Below are 18,176 nucleotides of genomic sequence, written 5' to 3'. Positions count from 1 at the left end.
TTTCCCAGTTCTGATACCCTCATTTCGGTTCAAATTATCGACTTGCGTCCGATTTTGAGACGCTCAGGATCTCAGGTGTTTAAAAAACGAACAAAATAAAACAAAACAAAAGTTGGCTGGCATTTATGAGGCGTTGTCGGCGTGTGTACACGGGGTTACTATCCCAGACCTTGACATACAAGAGGGTTTGAGCAGGTTATTTACCTTGAGAGAAGTCGGAACGGGTCACAGGCGAGATTAAGTGTCTGATGACATCTTTCGCAAAAACAAACAGATGGCTGCAGGGAATTTAGAAATCGATTTGGAGGCGAACAGGCGCCTGAGCAGCTCAGTCCACGGGTGACTGTCACTGTCCTACAAAGACGTCGTAGCCAAGATAGCCTAATATTTGCGTAGATCCCCGTCCTCGGTATTTGATAACGGGATATGGAGCAGGTACTCGTCTATGCAGACAATACATTACTACTTTACATTATCTTGAACATTATGTCCCGTTATTTCTTGACAGCACAGAAACGAAACAGGTATATCGTGGAGTGTGTTTTGGGAGAGACGTACCTGCAGCGCGCGAATCAGGATATACCAGTGTATCCGAGTACGGAGAACTTCTACGTAACATATCGAATTGTCCAGGCACAACACCTCGATAATAATTGAAACTGATAAGAATCGAAAGGTTGTATATGAGTATGTTGTGCGGCAGAGGGGTCATTATGCAGCTTATTTTGGCTAGATTCAACTAGGATAATCAATTTGGACATGGTCTTTGAGGATTGACAAGAAAACTGATTGCTCAAGAGTGCATGCATGAGACTTTGCATTGTGTGTGCTTGTCATCAGCAAGCACTGTCCAAATGCCATCTGCCACTCATTCCGATATCCGAATCCCCGAGCCAGGCTGCCAGGCCTTGGCTGCTCGTCTTTCCTTCAAGCAGTGTTGTACACTAAATAGCTTTTGAGCATGTCTAGAAATGCTATGCTACAGATGGACCAAACAAAAGGGGCCAAACTGGCTTGCACCTTTCCATGCCAGATCCTTGTAACTCCGAAAACGCCGTATGCGATGAGAAGATGATATGAATATCCCGTGACCCTTCAGATTTCCCAGCTGTATACTCCTGCCAATCAAACCGCATCAAGCCGTTCTCGTATAATCGTGTGGTGGTTTCCAACCAATCTGGGGCAGGTTTCACCGGCCCCCCACTTCCATGAATGGTAATCGTTCAAAGTATAAAATGTACATTTTGCGGTTCGCGGGTGTTGGTGGTTATGTGTTGTGTGACTGAAAGTCGCCCTCATGGCGACAGCAAACTGAACTATCGCTGGCCAGACTTGGGTTGCAGCTCGATCGAATTGCCGCGCGATTTCTTGGTGTGACCGTTGCCATTTGCCCTGGCGGCTTCTCCCTCGCTGTCATCGGCGAGATCAGCGAGGCCAAACCCAGACTCCTCATCATAGCCACGCATCAAGCCTTCTCTGTCGCCGTGGCTTCCAACACTGTAACGTGGGTCCATACTGCGGCGTGCAGACATGCTCAGCCGTGTTTGCACGCTAGAGATCATGTCGGTACCTCCAACATCACCACCGCGGCGACCCAGCATCTTGTCACCATTGGGGTCGGCACGCGACAAGTTGAGCAGGTAGACGCCGGTAAATGTAACCAAGAAACCACAGATGAGAGAAAGTGTATTAACGGGATCGTTCGTGTTGAATCCTGAAAAGAGGATGAAAGAGGCGCAGAGTGTAGCCGTCGTAAAGGTAACATAGTAAAGAGGGTTGACGCTAGTAATGAGTTAGCTACCTTGTACAGAATCAAAGACATGAGGTTGTTGGAAGTACGGCAACACATACATCTGCGTGGAGAACGTGGCCAGGGCCTTGTTGAAGTAGTTCATCTGCACAAGAATGCAGACACCCGTCAGAATCATGAAGACGTATGTGGAGGCATGCTTGAACTGGTTGTTGCCTCCAAAAGTGAGTTTGACTGCAATGCCAAAGGCCTTGACGGACATGACAGAGACAGATCCAACAGTCGAACAGATGGATAGGTAGATCAGTGGGTTCTTTTTTCCGTGGATCGGGGCAATTCTGTAGATCATGACTGTCGCAAACACAACAACGACAAGACAATACAGCAAATAGCCTATAATTACCAGTCAGTTTTCGTGGCTCCCAACGGACACATGCCCAGCGCTGTGTGAACTTACCAGGTGCAAGTGCATATTCCATGATTTGTTCAATCGTCTTAATCTCCACATCTGGCGGCGCATGTAGGACAATGATAATGGCACCAATGAGACAGATGGCACAACCGAGCTTGCCCAGCGTTCCGAGTTCCTCCTTCAAGAAATACGATCCCAGCACAGCTCCAATGAGGACACTGAGGGCTCCCAGGGGAGTGACGAGAATCGCGGGTGCGAAGGCATATGCAGCAAAGTTGCAGACTTCTCCAAGGACCACTAGAGGAACGAAGTCAGTCGAATCTGGTCTCTAAGGTTTTACATATTCGTGAGAGGGAAGGTCTTACAGCTGAGAATTCCGGCCCACCATGTAGGGTTGCGCAGATACACAAAGCCATCGCCCTCAAAGCCATGCCGCTCTTCTACTTGCATCAATCCCTAGATGACCATGTCAGTCTCTGTATATTTCAAGGCGCAAGGGTCGCGGGACAGCCTAAGCGAGTAGGACTGTGGCTGGGATCTGTTGTTCTGTACCTTTTTCGTTATTACGAAACTCGTGCCTGCAGAACAAGATGATTAGCCACATGTTCAGAAGTAGCGCAGATTGCTATCCAATGTTATAGATCTGGGAGGGCCTTACCGATAGCCAAACTGGATGACATGGCCAAGGCCAGTCCAATGTACCTGTAAAGGCGGGTGTGTTAGATTCTCTTCTCTTCAATCTTCTGCATGCAGGCAAAGTGCAGGATGCGCAGACATGGGTTGGATTGCTCGTACTTTTCGTCGATAGTCATGATGTTCCGAGAATGATGCGCCGGCGGCGACCGAAGCTGCGGAAAGCCAAAAGATGATTCGAGATGCGCAATGATAGGCTGTCAAGATAATGACGCGAACGGCTCTCTTCGCGCCTGGCGAGGGCAGCAAGCACAGCGCTTTGTACCTGTTGCGGACGGTATGGGGGTCGTGGTGGCACTTCACAACGGAGGGGTTGGGCGGTGGTGCGTGGTATGTCGGCTGCGTTTCTTTGTGGCGCGGGCTCTCACACACTGCGTCTCTTTATGGAATGCCGAGTCACTATCGTCGGATCTCGCGAGTGTCTGTCCGATCGGAAGGTTGCGTGGGGCGCTGCGTGAGCGAGCGATATGTCTGTATGTGTGTATTTAATAACGAAAGTTGTGGTTTTGTTGGAAGACAATGTGTCTCTTTCTGCCAAGTCGGAAAGTCGTTGAGTGCTGGCAGGGTCGCAACAATGAAAGTGTCGCGGCGAGGTAGGTAGCGGTGCGGGTACGTTGGTAGTTAAAGTGGTCAAGTAAGTGGTCCTTCCTTTGGCAGGTCGAGAAAAGGACGCCCGTCCACTCGGTATTGTTGCAGCGAGATGTGATGATATCGGCAGATGGAGTGGGCTTTTTGCAACCATGTACACCTACAGTACTCACTCACAAGGTGAACAATGGAAAAATGATCGTGGGTTTTTACAACAAGAAGAAGACAGGCGGGTAGATAGGGTAGGTAGGTAGGTAGTAGCTGTAGGTAAATGTGTCCTTGCGTAGGTTGGGAAACCAGAGCGTGTTTCGTGGACGGATAGAGCAGCAGTGCAATCCAGCAGTCCCTAGTCAAGGATACCTAGGATCGGCTCAGTGCTCTTTTTTTTTTTTTCCTTCCCTCCCCTCCAGTTTTTGGCTTTCGGCTTTGGCTTTTTTTTTTTTTCGGGGCGGCCTGGGGGGGTTGCGTTACCACTACACAGTATCTACTTGCCGTAAAAAAGGTGTAGAGGCGCCTGTACTATGTAACTACTGCCGCTGCTTGCGTGACCCGGTTTACTGGCGGCCTTCCACCAGGATTCTGCTGGTTCTGTCGCTTCGATTTGCTTTTTAGCGTCCCTTGGAAGGTTAGAAGCCGTCCTTTACTTTCCAGTCTTCTTTTGCCCTGGAGGCTGGCAGTTGAGGGTCAGTGGAAAGTTTGGGTACGCTTTCGCTGCGTTGACCTTTAATGCGCAACTAGGAGAAAGGTACCGACTTACACCCGGTACCTGTAACCTCTAGATTTAGCGCAATTATCTAACCCCTGGCTCCAGCGGCTAAGCAGATTTGCGATGGGTTCAATGGGGTGATGAACGCTCCAGACCACATCTGCACGATGTCTCGTTGCCAAGCAAAACCGTGACAAGCGCCCTTTTATCCTCCATGTCCTTTCTTCTCAATGCGTTCGAGGCCGAGGGACACAGGGAGGGACTCGACGGGAGTGGGGAGAGGGATTTCAAGCGGCAAGTAACTGACTTCTGGGTAGGCTACATGTGCACAAGGCAGTACGAAAAAACGTCAGGTACTTTGCGGGTACGTACTGTCGACCGTTTCGATCTGCTAATATCTGGCCAATCCTGTATTCCTCGACGTCACAAACTTCAGAACCTGCGTCGGAGATATCCAGTGGATGCTACGGTAGGAGTACCGTGTGGACAAGGCATATACGGTGGATAGAAGGTAGGAATTCGTGAGTACATGCTGTATACGTAGGTAGGACAAGGCCTGTATCTACCGCTCGTGATCCATTCCATTTCCCACCAAAAGTCTCTGTGCTTCTCTCCATTCATTTCTGAAATGGCACGAAATGGCATGGTAAGTATCAAGCCTCCGTGCACAATCTGCAATCTGCACTCTGCACCCCTGCGGCAACGAACAAAAAGAGCATGGGCCAGGGACACCTCCCGAGTCAAGCCAAGCCAGAATCTGAGGCCTTGACATGAGGGAGCTTGGGGTTCTTCAGCAGGGGGGGTTGGATGGTTCCGGATGGGAGAAACAGGTGCCCTGAAAACAGAATCAAATGGGCCAACCTGGGAACGTGCGTGCGCAAATCCATACAAGGTACCTAGGGGTGGTTTTATTATTACTTACATATTACGGAGCTCATAAAAGAGGAGTTGAAGAGCAGAACAAACCCACCCCGAGCTGGGCTGATGAGATCAAATGCGCTATCATTGGGCTACGTATACGTGTATAGTATATGTTTTTTTTTTGTTGTTTTTTTGTGTTGATTGTGCTGCTGCATCTTCATTACCTCCAATACCTTCTTTGCCTCACTGTCAATGTTTTTCCGCATGCCTCAATGGTAATGACCGGATCAACCTTGATCAAGTACATATATGAACAAGTGTCTTGGCTCCTTTACTCTGACTGGTGTATTTTCTGAAACTTCTTTCGCCTGGTCAGGAAATAGACGGGGTTTTAGTCTTCCCCGTCTCTACACGTTGAGTGCGCTGCACAGCCTCCTCCTCGGTTCAACCGAAACGGTTCGATCTGCCCGTCGCATGTCCCTGTTACCTGCGTCGGGGGTAACATCCAGTGTCTGTGACCAGAGTTTGACTTGTGCGCTAATGAATCTCATGTGGCCTCTAAAACGTGCTGATATACTATGTGCGAGACCTCGATCTTCAATTTGCTCGCCCTCGTCTCCCTGTCGCCTTCACTCATTCAAACATTCGTTCATTCCATCAGCACTATCACAGAATGTCCGAAGTTCTACGACTATCCATAGCCCGGCCCCAGCCTCATTGCCTGCTTGTCTGCTGGCCTACCTACCTGCCCTGTCATTCTCACTCCTCTCAACAACTCTTCATGAATTCTTAGCCCTATCGCTAAGAGAAATCCACCATCCGGCAGTGCAAGCCTCGATTCGTATTGGTGACCCATCCCAGCTGACGTGTTAGCACCAAGTTTTTGGAATAGTCTGGCTATTTCAGAATTGGCGATGACGACTATGTGGGCTGTTGTCGGCTAGGGACAGTCGGCGACCATAGCTCTTCTCCGAGGGACCCAGATAAACGATGAACCCCCAGATTGGATCTACCCATAATCACCAAAACGCAGCGGCCGCCTGTCTGTAAGATGTGTTATTGTTGTAGGTAGACGGTACTGATTTGGACTGCTATTCCTACTTGGTTACCACACTACGATGTCCAGTTATCTTCCATCTCGGATATGAGGGACATGGAATGCTCCGAGGCATCTTACACTTTCTGCGCTTGCCCTCCAGCTTCCTGCGTTCCCGTGGCTATAATAATTTCCATGGCTATTTACTACTCTACAGTCGACCAGGCTTTCAGAAATATCCAAGCCCGGCTCGAAATACCAAGTGGAGCAGCATTCCTACCGTGACATGTGGTCGCGGAAGAAGATCGACTTATTCCAGTCAAGCTTATTCGGGTTTTGCAGGAAAGGTCCAGCTGGATTTATACCGGACCACGGAGAAAGGAATGCCAAGACTCCTGGATCAGAGCAGTTTCCTATAAAAAGTATATGGGGTTGGCACCAAACATACGTATTCTCTCGACCAATTCGACAGCTAACTAGCATCTGGACCCATATTCTTGGCGCGTTTATTTGCCAAAGTCGGTCCAAGCCCACTCGAGCAAGGACATTCAAACTTGGGTCACAACAAGTTGTCGTAATAGTATCTAATGATGGTGATGAGCAGTGCTTTGGTCGCAAACGTCATGTTGTCTTGGGAAAAACATGTCGTGGCCGGCCCAGCAACTCTTTGGTAGGGCCAAACTTGATCATGAGCGTTTTATGGTCGGTCCACCGCCAAAAAAATTTCCTCAGCAACCAGATCCACCTACATGACAAGAGTCATAATAACGTGCTTTTTCTCAACAACAAATCACAAAGCACCATGGCGCAGCGGAAGCGCGCCGGGCTCATAACCCGGAGGACCTCCGATCGAAACGGAGTGGTGCTATCTTTTTTCACTTTTTTCTTGTTTCCAAGTTTGTTCCAATTAGTACTGCGATACCAGTAGCTGGATCTTTTTGCTCCTTCTCTTGTATCTCCTTTTTTTTTTTTTTTTTTTTTTTTTTACCTCACATTTCGTCATCATGGCCAATGGTCCTTTTTTGTCCGTTGCCTGTTCTGGAAACAAATTGGCCATGTAACCCGTCTGATATCAGTCCTTGTCTCCATCAAAGGCAAAGATTAGAAGATTATACGATATCTATAAAGCCATAAATTGGCATTCACATATATTGAGTGGGTTATAGCTAAAACGAAAATTAGAGAACATTTGTGACATTAATCTGGGGCGCAGGAACATCCAATGGTTGAAATCTTGCGCGGCATTCTGTATAATAGTGAGTATCCAACCGGACTCATATCCTAGTATGTAAGTCCAGAGATGGCAAAGCCTTAGTAGGAGGAATAAAACTCTTTGCAACTAGCATAATATGAGCTTTAAGCATAACGGAACGAAGCTACTACATTCCCGAGTTCTTAAACATTGCAGGGCCCAGTCAAGTATTATGATACGTGTCTAGCCCTCTCGTCTTCCGTGGCTGTGAAGTCATTGCTGCATATGGGAGGTGGAAGACTACTCGACAGATTCCATTAGCAACAGGGACGGCACTCTCGTGAAGCATATATAATTCAGAAACTCACATGAAATGTATTACATGTATTTCAATAGTCCGTCAGCCTAAGCTCGTGGTGATACTCATCTATTTCTGTTTTGGATATCTAGAACTTTGCATCTCTTTAAGATGGCAATAGCACCAATGCTTTGGTCAAAGCCAGACTCGTTGTATGGATCGTCATTTTGGGTCTTTTTACTTTTTCCAATACACAAACTTCACGGGGTTGATTCTTTATATGTAAACTGGCTTACAGCTCTAACAGTATGGTTCCCTGTTTCAAATTTGCGTAGCCAAATCGATTCATTGGCGAGTTCAATGGCACATCGTCAGGCTTGAGTAGCCGGAATTTGCAACACAGGGTAGCCAAGGCATACGTACATAAGTCCACAAGGCTGTGAGAAGAGATTCAGATGGCTGGTAGAATCTGAGATATCCACTGCGGCCTTATGTGAACGGGCAGCTATGGCGCCGCAGAGTCAAAGTTTGGTCTGAGATACTTTGGATCGGCTCCCATTCAGTCACCAGGCACTCCACGAAATAATAATTGAGTTATGCTGGGGCCACAGGAGGCAAGTACTATTTCACGGCTTGCGTATGCGGCACCTGACTTTGCCTTGTGAGTTTTATTTATTCAATTCACTTGCCTGTCTGGGCCTCAATCGTAGATGGGTATGGTCGGGGGGTTCACTGGGGAAAATGGGAATCATTTTGGTGAACCATGTGTATTCACAGTAACTGCCAAATTTTGCCGTTCCTTTAGCAATGCAAAGACAAACGCCTGGTCGTACCATCCTCACATGCTATTCATTATGCCATTTTTCCATTTCTTTGAACCGAGGGAACCCAACACCGATTGCCTCAGATCTATTGCTCCTCAGCGGGGGCAGCCTCCTCGGCAGCCTCACCCTCCTCAGCAGCGCGCTGGGCCTCAGCCTGGGCCTGCATCTGGGCGGCCTTAGCGCCGTAGTCCTGGGACATGGGCTGGATGACGCTCTGCTCCTCCTTGGGCTCAATGATGGTGACGGCGTCAGGGAGAGACTTCTGGGGACCGGCCTTGCCCTCGGGGTCGGAGCCGCGCATGATCTTGACCTTGATACCCAAGACACCCTGGCGGAGCAGGACGTGGCGGGTAGCGCTGTCAATGAAGTCGCGGGCAGGCTGACCGGAGTGGATCATGAAGCCGTCGGTGAACTTCATGGACTTGGCACGGGCAGCACGGAGCTTACCCGAGACAACAACCTCGCAACCCTTGGCGCCAGACTCCATGATGAAGCGGAGGACACCATAGCAGGCACGGCGGACGGCGAGACCGTTGAGGAGCTTGTAGCGGAGGGACTCGCACTGAGCGACGGCGGACAGACCACGGTTCTGGACCTTGGCGGCGTACAGGGAAACGCTGTTCTCGGGGAACTTGAAGCGCTTCTGGATGAGCGAGGTGAGCTCGCGGATGCGGCGACCCTGCTCACCGAGAACCTCCTGGGTGTGGGTGGCGCGGATGATGATGTCGGTGACGGTGGGGGTGACGCGGACCTCGACGCCAGAGTAACCCTCCTCAGCGAGCTCGCGCTGGAAGAACTCGTTCAGCTCGGCGTAGAAAACACCGTCAGCGACGAACTTTCTGCGCTTGGAGCTAGAGAAGAAAGGCAAGTCAGTACATGATTGTGTTCAACTTGTAGTCAATATCATGGTGTGTATGTTCGTAGGTCGGGTTGGAGGAAGAGGTCGTCGTTGGAATGATTCCAAGACAAGATCCTGACCCAAGTCGTTTGCGCGTCATCGACTCGCTTCCCCCCCTCGTCTCTTGCTCTCTGAAAATAAGGAAATGGTGTTTCTTCTGACGTACATCTGAGTGCCCGGGACAGCCATTTTGACGGTTTGGTGGTTGATTGACTGGCGAAAAAAGTCGATCAAGAGGTCTCGGGTTCGTTGGGTGTTGGTTGTCGTGAACGGCCGGGGATGAGGGTCGCAGAGATCACGAAAAGTATTGTGGTGGAGCACAGCGATTGGACCAGGCCCGGATTTTTTTGATCAAATTCTAGGGTTTGTGTGTGTGAAAGAGGCCAGGCGGTGCGCAGTACCACTAGCGAACCAGAATGTGGGGTTTGATACCGCTTTAGTGCAAAGATTTCCAGTTGCCAATATTTTTTCACTTGCATTTAGCGGGCAAGTACACATGAGACCCACTGCTCCCTCAGCAGTCACTCGTCTTATCGATAAGAAGACTTCAAAGACGTTACATTAGGTAAGGCTCTTCTCAAGTATCTCCTGAGTGCACCGGCCTGCCTGGTACAATTCTCAGCAGACGGTTTGGGCCCTAGGAGCTGTCAAATGCCAACTGCCCGGTACCATAGTGTGTCGTTTTTAGTGCATGTGACGTCGCGGGCTGCCCAGACGTTCAGAAACTGCCCCGCGCTTCTGGCTACTCACTAAAAAAGGGACCCCCAACTCACATCTTAGCTTGCGTCCTAGGAGGTGACGATGACCACGCGAGGCGTGTGATTTGGTTGAATTCTTGCTTGGTAGCACGTAGCAAAGAAATAATTCACTGACTGTCTGTCTACATCACCTATTCAGAGCATGCGTGATACCGGATTCACCTATCCAACGTGACGCCGCTCTTTTTTTCTTCTTCTTTGCCCCCTCCAAGAGCGTACATTAAACTGAAATCACCCGATCTGCACGCCCGCTTTGCAACACGCGGCCCATGTCCATTTGTTAGAAACTCGAAAGCAGTCATTATCTTATCGTGGCACAGCTGCCCCTCGACGTCTGCGTCCGCCAATGCGCCGAGCCCAACAATACACGTTCTTCTCTGTGCTCGAACTGCCCTCGAGGCAGGCATAAAACTGAAGATGCAGGTCAAAAAGGTCAGTATTATTTACCGGGGGACATTGTTCCCTCTTACTTTCCACAATCCCGGCGGTCCCGCTGATCCGACTGCCAGATACACGATGTTGAGGCCATCCGCGGGGGCGAGATGCATAAAGGTGATTTGCATCTGGCAGAACACCACATTGTCTTTGTTATGCCCAACAACCCCCCGGCCGACGTCAAGTTACCATTGAACGCCCCCAAAACTCGCGAGCTCTATATCGCCTACCCCATACTCAACTACTGCAACTTTAGACCCTCACCGCCGGCTTCGGGCAGACCGTCCACGATACGCATACGATGTCGCGATTTCACGTTCATCAGCTTCCACTTCAAGGATGATGTAGGCGCACGTGAAGCTTTTGAATGCATGCGCAACAGAACATGTCGCCTAGGATCAATAGAGAAGCTGTATGCCTTCAGCTACCAACCACTCAAGCAGGAGAAGCCCTTCAACGGTTGGGAAATGTACGACCCAAAGACAGAGTTCAGAAGACAAGGCATTAGCAGCAAATCCCAGGACAGGGGCTGGAGAATATCTACCATCAACAAGGACTATGCTTTCTCCCCAACGTACCCAGGCTTGCTGGTGGTTCCCACGCAGATCTCGGACAATGTCCTCAAGCATGCTGGCCCATACCGATCGCGGCAGCGGATACCAGTTCTGACGTATCTTCACTCGCTGAACAACTGCTCCATCACGCGAAGCTCACAGCCATGTGTTGGTATCAGGGGCAATCGTAGCCCGCAGGATGAAAGGATCGTGAGCGCAAGCTTTTCTGCCTCGGCCACAGTGGAGTTCAACGGCCTCGACATCTCTAATACCGGAACGGCCGAGCCGAGTCCGTCCTCGAGCCAAGTTGATATTCGAGACCCTGGCCTCGACTCTGAGAGCTTGGCAACAGCACAGCTCGAAGATGAGCTATTGGCGGCCGGAGACCCGAATTATGATCCCAAGACTGGCAAGCGACTCATATTTGGGGCACAGCAAAGCAATTTGATCGTGGACGCTCGACCGACTATCAATGCTGTTGTTATGCAGGCTATGGGAAAGGGCTCCGAGAACATGGACCACTATAACTTTGCCAAAAAGGCCTATCTCAACATTGACAACATCCACGTGATGCGCGAGTCACTCAACACTGTGATAGAAGCCATCAAGGACGGTGATATTAGTCGTCTACCGCCGAACCGGGAGCTCCTTCAAAAGAGTGCTTGGCTCAAACATATCAGCGGTGTTTTGGATGGGTCAGCGCTGATTGCTCGCCAAGTCGGTGTTCGGCACTCTCATGTTCTAATTCACTGCTCAGATGGTTGGGATCGAACGAGCCAGCTATCCGCCCTTTCGCAGATCATGCTTGACCCATTTTATCGCACCATCGAAGGCTTCATCATACTTGTGGAAAAGGATTGGTTGTCATTTGGGCACATGTTTCATCAGCGCTCTGGACCCCTGGGCCATGAAAAATGGTTCACGGTTGAACGTGACGGCGGCGCGGGAGGTACTCTCCAACCCGGCGAGTCTGACGGACGGGCAGGCGAAGCTCTTGAGAAGGCTTTTGCTAGTGCGACTCGATTTTTCAACAAGAAAACCGCCTCCAGGGATGAGAGCATGGATTCCGATGACGTGCCATCGCCGACGGATGATCCCTCACAGGTCAAACGTGGCGAGGGTGAGACAACACGTCCCAATGAGATATCACCGGTCTTCCACCAGTTCCTGGATGCGACATATCAGCTCCACCGCCAGCACCCTACTCGTTTTGAGTTCAATGAACGTTTTCTCCGTCGACTTCTCTACCATCTCTATTCGGCGCAATACGGCACATTCCTCTGGAACTCGGAAAAGTCTCGTAAGGACGACAAAGCTACCGAACGCACCAGAAGCGTCTGGGACTACTTCCTCTCCCGCAAACAGGAATTCTCCAACCCAGAATATGATCCTACAGTGGACGACCGCCAGTCTGGTCGTGAGCGACTCATATTCCCTCGCCTGAGTGAGATTCGATGGTGGGCTTCTTGTTTTGGCCGTGCGGATGCCGAGATGAACGACTATCTTGATGCAGCGGCAGCTCGTGGAGAGCGTGTCAATAACTATAGCAACAACATGTCGACGAGCCCTGCGCCAGGCAGCAGGAGTAGAAGTCCAGCTCCAACGCAGACACCCACGCCGGGGCTCAAGTCATCGACGAGCGTGCTGACCAGCGTCGAAAATGCGCATGAAGCATTGACGCCAGACTACAGAGCCCGCGAGGGACATGCCAGTCTCCACAAGAGTGCTAGTGCCGACTCACCTGGAGCGTTTGCGTCCAATCTTGCCAAGCTCAGAGATGGCGTTGCTGGACTAGATCTGGGCATGGGTGGCATTTTTGGTGGTCACCCAAATGTACCAAGTGCCCAGTCGAGTACAGCCGCTGGCACTCCTAGCGGTGTCATCCCAAGCAGCGTTGAAAAGCGAAGAGCCGAACGAGAATTGTCCGACTTGCCAATGCCTACACCACCACTTGGTGACAACAAAGACAATGGGCTCGAGATGAAATAAACACTCGAATTTACCACTCACTGATGGAAAGGTTTCTGATGAATACCCCAGTAACAAGATTTTGGGGGGCATATATGCGATTACACGATGTGTTTGTGACTTGAAAGAAGGAGTACCAAGTCCAGATCGAACATAATTGTATAGTAACGTAACGAAATGAAGAGGACTCAGAAGCATCTCAAGCATTATGTTGTTTCAGAGCAGGCAGTGGTTTCTTCCTAAGCGAACACATTCGAGCAATTAGATAGCGAGAATTCATGATGATCACGATTATGGATGATATTTCTTCTGCTAGCTTTCACAACGTGCATGTTCATCTAGCAAGCCACATTGGGTTGTGCATCTATACTATCTGTACACACCGGAAAGGGGCTGCCTACCTGTCTCATTTTTTGAACACGGTAGCACCTAACCTCTCAATCTCCCTACCATCTGCCGTGTTTCTTCCAGCAGCTTCCAGGAGACGTAGCCATGCCTCAGCGTCCCTTGTCTTGACCGCCTCTTCGGCAGCCTTGACGCGCATCCCGCACTTCTCGTACATGGTGACCGTGGCGCCGGCTTCAAGGTTTTGACACTTGGGAATGAATACTGCGGCGAGACGAGGGTTACCTGCTTGGAGGATGGTATTGAAGAATGGCTTTTAAGATCATTAGCATTGTGTGCCTATAAAAAATTTCAAGTATTTGGCAATGGAAGAAACTCACCTCCCAACCGATTGGGCTCTTTCTGGTCTTTGAAATCTCCTCAATTTCATTCCAATCACGCTTGGCAACCAATGCTCGCAACCTGTAAGGCGACAATCATTTAGTATAGTCTTGTGGTATTAGTACTTCAAGAAGGCCGACTTACCTAATCCACCAAGCAACCTTTTCGGGGACCTTGAACTCGCTTTGGATCTTCTTGGCCTTGTTATGATAACCGAGTCTGATCAGCTTGAAGAGCGTCTCGTTTACGCTCAGGCCGGTAAAGCTGTCCGAGAAGTCTCGATCGAAAGCTTCCTGCATTCGAAGCAGGACCGTGGCCTCCTTCAAGGATTGAATCTCAAATGTGTTGTCCCTCGAGTCAGAAAGCAACTTGGCGGCTAGGGCAAGCTTGTCACCAGCGGTACGGGCGTCGGGTTGATGCAGTGCTTCACGTATGAAAACGCCGGCTCCATCTACTCTTCTGTCGTCTTGGTAATAAAGATCTTTGAGCAATGCATTGTCGTTCTCCAAAGCTGCAGACGACTCGACGAGGGCCGTAGCAGCAGGGCGAGCATTGATGACTCGGAAGAACGCTGCCAAGGGCAACTTCTTCTTTAATTGCAACAGCACGAAGAAGATGAGGTCTGAATCGCCACTTTCGATGGCCTTGTCTAAAGCAATCTCATCTTCTTCCATACTCAGAAGCAATGGAACCTGACGACCGGCACGAGGTTCGTGGTTCAGAAGCTCCGTGGCAAGTCGGCCACGACCTTCGTCATAGGCGGCCCGCGCAATTGCTTCAAAGGAGATACCAGGCTTGCCGGCAAGCTTCTCGACGACCATGCGACAGATGACCTCGTCATCTTCTGAGCCGGTGCGTACCTTGGCAGAGGCCCAATGCACGTAGATGCGGTCGGTTGGTAGTCGGAGGTAGCCGGCCACCTTGAGTGCCAGGAGGTATTCATGGCGATTGATTAATCTTTGAATCAGTCCTTCAGGGGTGAGACGCTGATACTGTTCATACGACAGAGGCAAGCCGACCTCGTAATACCGAACTGCATTGAAAACACGAAGCGTCTCACACATGTCCACGAAATCATCGCTGTTGTATATATCGAGAACCGACTTGCCAAAAGAAGCAGCCTTCAGCAGCTGTTTCTGCCAGAAAACGTTGAACTCATGCCCTGCAGCGGCCACGCAAGTATCGACAGCTTCAACAAGATTCGACCGAATGAGCTGAATATTGTCATCAGCCTTGGGAGACTGGTTCTCGAGTTGCTCGGCCGCGTCGAGGAGAATAGAGGCCGGTGACTCGGTGCCGAATCGGAAAACTTCGTCGGTAACATCGGGGACTTTCTGCAGAAAGTCGCAAACGTCATTAGTGATAAGTCTTACACCATCGTGGTCTGTATCAAGTGTTTAGTTTGCGGCCTTCCTATACATGACTCTGGTAGGCAGCCTTACCAGCAAGCACGTGTACTTTTCCGTCGTAAAAGTATGAGGCTACGGCATTCTTGGGCCCAACGATGTTGACTTCATCATCCCATGCAATGACAACAGCATCGTTGCCACACCATTGGAGATATTTGGGTGGAATCTTGGACTTAGAATCATGCTCGCTAAGCCGACTTTGGAAATCGGCAGTAATGACATGTGCTCTGCCATCAGCAGCATACAGTGCCGCGAATTTGCCATTCGGCGATACACTTATTTGCGTGAATGGCCCAATATCGAGGTATCGATCTTCGCAGTCTGTAGCATCGACAACATAAATGGTCTTGTTGATGCTCAGCAACACTTCGACCGAGCGGGAGAGGGTAAATCTGGGAGAAACCAGAGTCCAGGCATGAACCTCACCCTCTGGTGGTGACACTAGCTGCTTCGGTCGGGGCTCGTCGTATGAAGCAACAGAGATTAGAGCATTGTTGGAGAGCAGGGCCACCATTCCCGTATTGTAGAACTTGCACGAGTGAACGCCAAAGTCCTCCGCCCCTCGCCCAAGAGAAAATTGGGTGAAGTCGCCTTGGAGGTCATAGTAGCAACGGACGGTGCCGTCATAGCTCACGACTAGGAGTTTCTCGTCCTCTGACCAGCCCAGTCCTTTGATGGAGCCCTTGTCCCAGGCTATACTTTTCAACAGCTTGCCCGCGCAGCTGTAGATTTCGATGCTCGGCTTGGATGACTTTGCTGCCCTGAGTGTCTGTAGCTTGGTCTCATCTCGGTAGAGAGCTGTGTGTTGAGTTAGTGTGATGAGAATGGCAAGTAGAACGACGTCACAGAGGCCGACGTCGCTTGATCAACATGGCTCTCTTTCCTGTATGAGCATGTGATGATGAAGGCGGGGCCCATCATCCAAACACGAGTATCGGGCTTAATGCCTGATCATCTATCTGTGGTGTACAGTCTCCGCAAAGACTTGACGAGAGATGCAATATCGGCGGCCACTTGGACCATCAGGGGGGGTTTGTTCTTTCAAGTTTAAATGACATGGATCCATATCAAGAGCCAAGAGAGCATTACGATCGTAAGAGGCATGAGAAGAGAAGAGATGAGCATGAGGAAAGCGGTTTGGCATACCTATGGCACCTCCGTATGGAGCACCAGCCACAATGTAGTTCTCCAGATCAAGATCCCGGTCAAAGACTGCTGTATAGAGTTGGGTCTTGCGGTAGAACCGATCTCCGACTTTCTCCCATCCTGCCGTGGGATGAGCTGCCTCCATTATGGGGTCACCTCATGATCCTGGGAAGTAAACAAGAGGTAGTCTGAACACGTAGTCGAGCACGCACAGAACTCCGCTACCAGCAAGCCGGATAAGAAATCGTTTGGGAAAGGCTGTTAGCAGATAGCCCCCGAAGCTGCAGCTGAATACAAGATCGGCCAGGCTACAGTATGAGAGAGGTCAGGCAGGCAGATGGGTAGGTAGGTAGGCAGTGGCTGTGATGCAGACGACGGCTCGGGTCGTGTCAGCTGCAGTCTGTTTCTGTATGCCTCGTCTCGTCGCGGTGACGTTACCCTAGCTCGTTGGCAACTCACTGAAGTTCTTCTGATCCTGGCACAGTTGTCAGCTGTGAATGTCAGTCACTCCACCACTGCTAGCTTGAGCTGTTTAGCGCTCGGACCCGCTTACAGTGGGTTGAGTTGCAGGCCAAGTTGACCCCTGCATGCTTACCTAATACAGTCAGTCACTTGCCCTCAATTCCGATGGGCGGGCCCCCGCTTCTTCTCGTTTACTCGTCTCTTGTTGGAGATTCATTCACATGAATCCAAAACTGTAACCTCTGTTAGGTACGCTTGAGATAGGTGTGCCCAAAGGCTCCATCATTCCGGAACCCGCCCCCGAACACCGTCTCATAATAAAAGATAGTCGAGAAAAAAGGGGTCCATCCACAAATCGACAATCGGATCTCTTTTAAAGTGCGGCGGACCACCATCTCAGTATAGTCAACGCTCCGTCTGAGCTTCCCAAATGGTCAATGGTTGCCCGGTTCGGCCACCTCTCACATCTTGCATCGTATGGTTCTCGACGTTCCTGCAGAGACGCTTGTCAGAACAAGCAAATGAATGAGCTATGGCTGTGACGTACATCGTGTCACTTCCGCCTCTGAGGCGCTCACAGACGTGACTGTCTTTCCGACGTACCTGCGTCTATGGAACACCCTGACCTCCAATCGCTGCTTGGCCGGCATGTGAGAATACCCCGCCAAGAGCTGCTTCTTGGAGATAGGCGGGCGACCTGTATCAATGCATGAATATTAGGGTCGCTTCGAATATGGAGGGGCTTGAAGCTACATCAACACAGGATCGGAAAAGCCGATCGACCACCTCCGTATAAGAGAGCTTCAGACTCGCCGTGATAGATCCAAGAGAAACCCAAAATCACATCATCCATCTCATCAACTACTGGTCAGCTTGTTCTTATCTTGATCTCCACTGCTCACTTCTCAATTACAAGGTACTTTTTTTTGTCCAGCAACACTAGTATAAACACATACCAAACAGTCTTCAATATGGCCTCTGCAAGCGTTCACGTCGGCTCCATTGACGCCATTCCGGCCGGTGCTTCCCCGGGCCTCCTCTTCCTCAAGGAGCTGATCCCGTCTTGGGACGCCCTCGGCAAGCCCCCAAAGCCCGTCCGTGAATTCTTCAACAATGAGACCACCTTTGTCACCAACTCCAACGACCCCACCCCGGCCGGCCAAGTGCTGCAGGGCCTGGTCAAGCGTGTCGAGAGGCTCGCCAAGTTCTCCCGCACCGTCACTGCCGCCTACGATATTGGCAAGGAGGACGGCACCCGCACCGTCATCTTTGAGGCCATCAACAGCAGAGTCCTCAAGAACGACCCCTCGGCCACCGAGGTCAAGGGCAAGGAGGTCACCATCCTCGAGCTCAAGGCCGTTGACGGCAAGCTCGTCGCCGTCGAGGTTCGCACCACCCTCGAGAACCACGCCCTCAGCGTGCACCAGCGCAAGATTGGTGGTGCCGGCAGTGCATAAATG

The 18,176-nt window shown here is 50.5% G+C and overlaps 5 protein-coding genes across 5 annotated transcripts; 2 read left to right on the top strand and 3 right to left on the bottom strand.

The window, feature by feature from the left end:
• Positions 1 to 1,316: 1,316 nt before the first annotated feature.
• Positions 1,317 to 2,974, bottom strand: PFICI_12962 (uncharacterized protein; the record flags this gene model as incomplete). Its single annotated transcript, XM_007841543.1, has 7 exons — positions 1,317 to 1,782; positions 1,852 to 2,143; positions 2,208 to 2,459; positions 2,528 to 2,618; positions 2,715 to 2,740; positions 2,821 to 2,864; positions 2,958 to 2,974. The coding sequence occupies 7 exons, from the start codon at positions 2,972 to 2,974 to the stop codon at positions 1,317 to 1,319; spliced, it is 1,188 nt and encodes a 395-aa protein (XP_007839734.1).
• Positions 2,975 to 8,445: 5,471 nt separating this feature from the next.
• Positions 8,446 to 9,447, bottom strand: PFICI_12961 (40S ribosomal protein S3; the record flags this gene model as incomplete). Its single annotated transcript, XM_007841542.1, has 2 exons — positions 8,446 to 9,211; positions 9,425 to 9,447. The coding sequence occupies 2 exons, from the start codon at positions 9,445 to 9,447 to the stop codon at positions 8,446 to 8,448; spliced, it is 789 nt and encodes a 262-aa protein (XP_007839733.1).
• Positions 9,448 to 10,558: 1,111 nt separating this feature from the next.
• On the top strand, positions 10,559 to 12,994 carry PFICI_12960 (uncharacterized protein; the record flags this gene model as incomplete). Its single annotated transcript, XM_007841541.1, has 1 exon — positions 10,559 to 12,994. The coding sequence occupies one exon, from the start codon at positions 10,559 to 10,561 to the stop codon at positions 12,992 to 12,994; it is 2,436 nt and encodes an 811-aa protein (XP_007839732.1).
• Positions 12,995 to 13,379: 385 nt separating this feature from the next.
• On the bottom strand, positions 13,380 to 16,399 carry PFICI_12959 (uncharacterized protein; the record flags this gene model as incomplete). Its single annotated transcript, XM_007841540.1, has 5 exons — positions 13,380 to 13,631; positions 13,699 to 13,780; positions 13,844 to 15,083; positions 15,142 to 15,906; positions 16,255 to 16,399. 5 exons carry the CDS (start codon positions 16,397 to 16,399, stop codon positions 13,380 to 13,382), a joined length of 2,484 nt encoding a protein of 827 aa, XP_007839731.1.
• Positions 16,400 to 17,687: 1,288 nt separating this feature from the next.
• Positions 17,688 to 18,173, top strand: PFICI_12958 (uncharacterized protein; the record flags this gene model as incomplete). Its single annotated transcript, XM_007841539.1, has 1 exon — positions 17,688 to 18,173. The coding sequence occupies one exon, from the start codon at positions 17,688 to 17,690 to the stop codon at positions 18,171 to 18,173; it is 486 nt and encodes a 161-aa protein (XP_007839730.1).
• Between the last annotated feature and the right edge of the window lie 3 nt (positions 18,174 to 18,176).

The sequence above is a fragment of the Pestalotiopsis fici genome, assembly GCF_000516985.1.
Source record: "Pestalotiopsis fici W106-1 unplaced genomic scaffold PFICI_Scf_10, whole genome shotgun sequence".
Classification (NCBI taxonomy): Eukaryota; Fungi; Ascomycota; class Sordariomycetes; order Amphisphaeriales; family Sporocadaceae; genus Pestalotiopsis; species Pestalotiopsis fici.
Note: the sequence above shows the minus strand (reverse complement) of the source record. Positions and strands in the feature narration are given on the sequence as shown.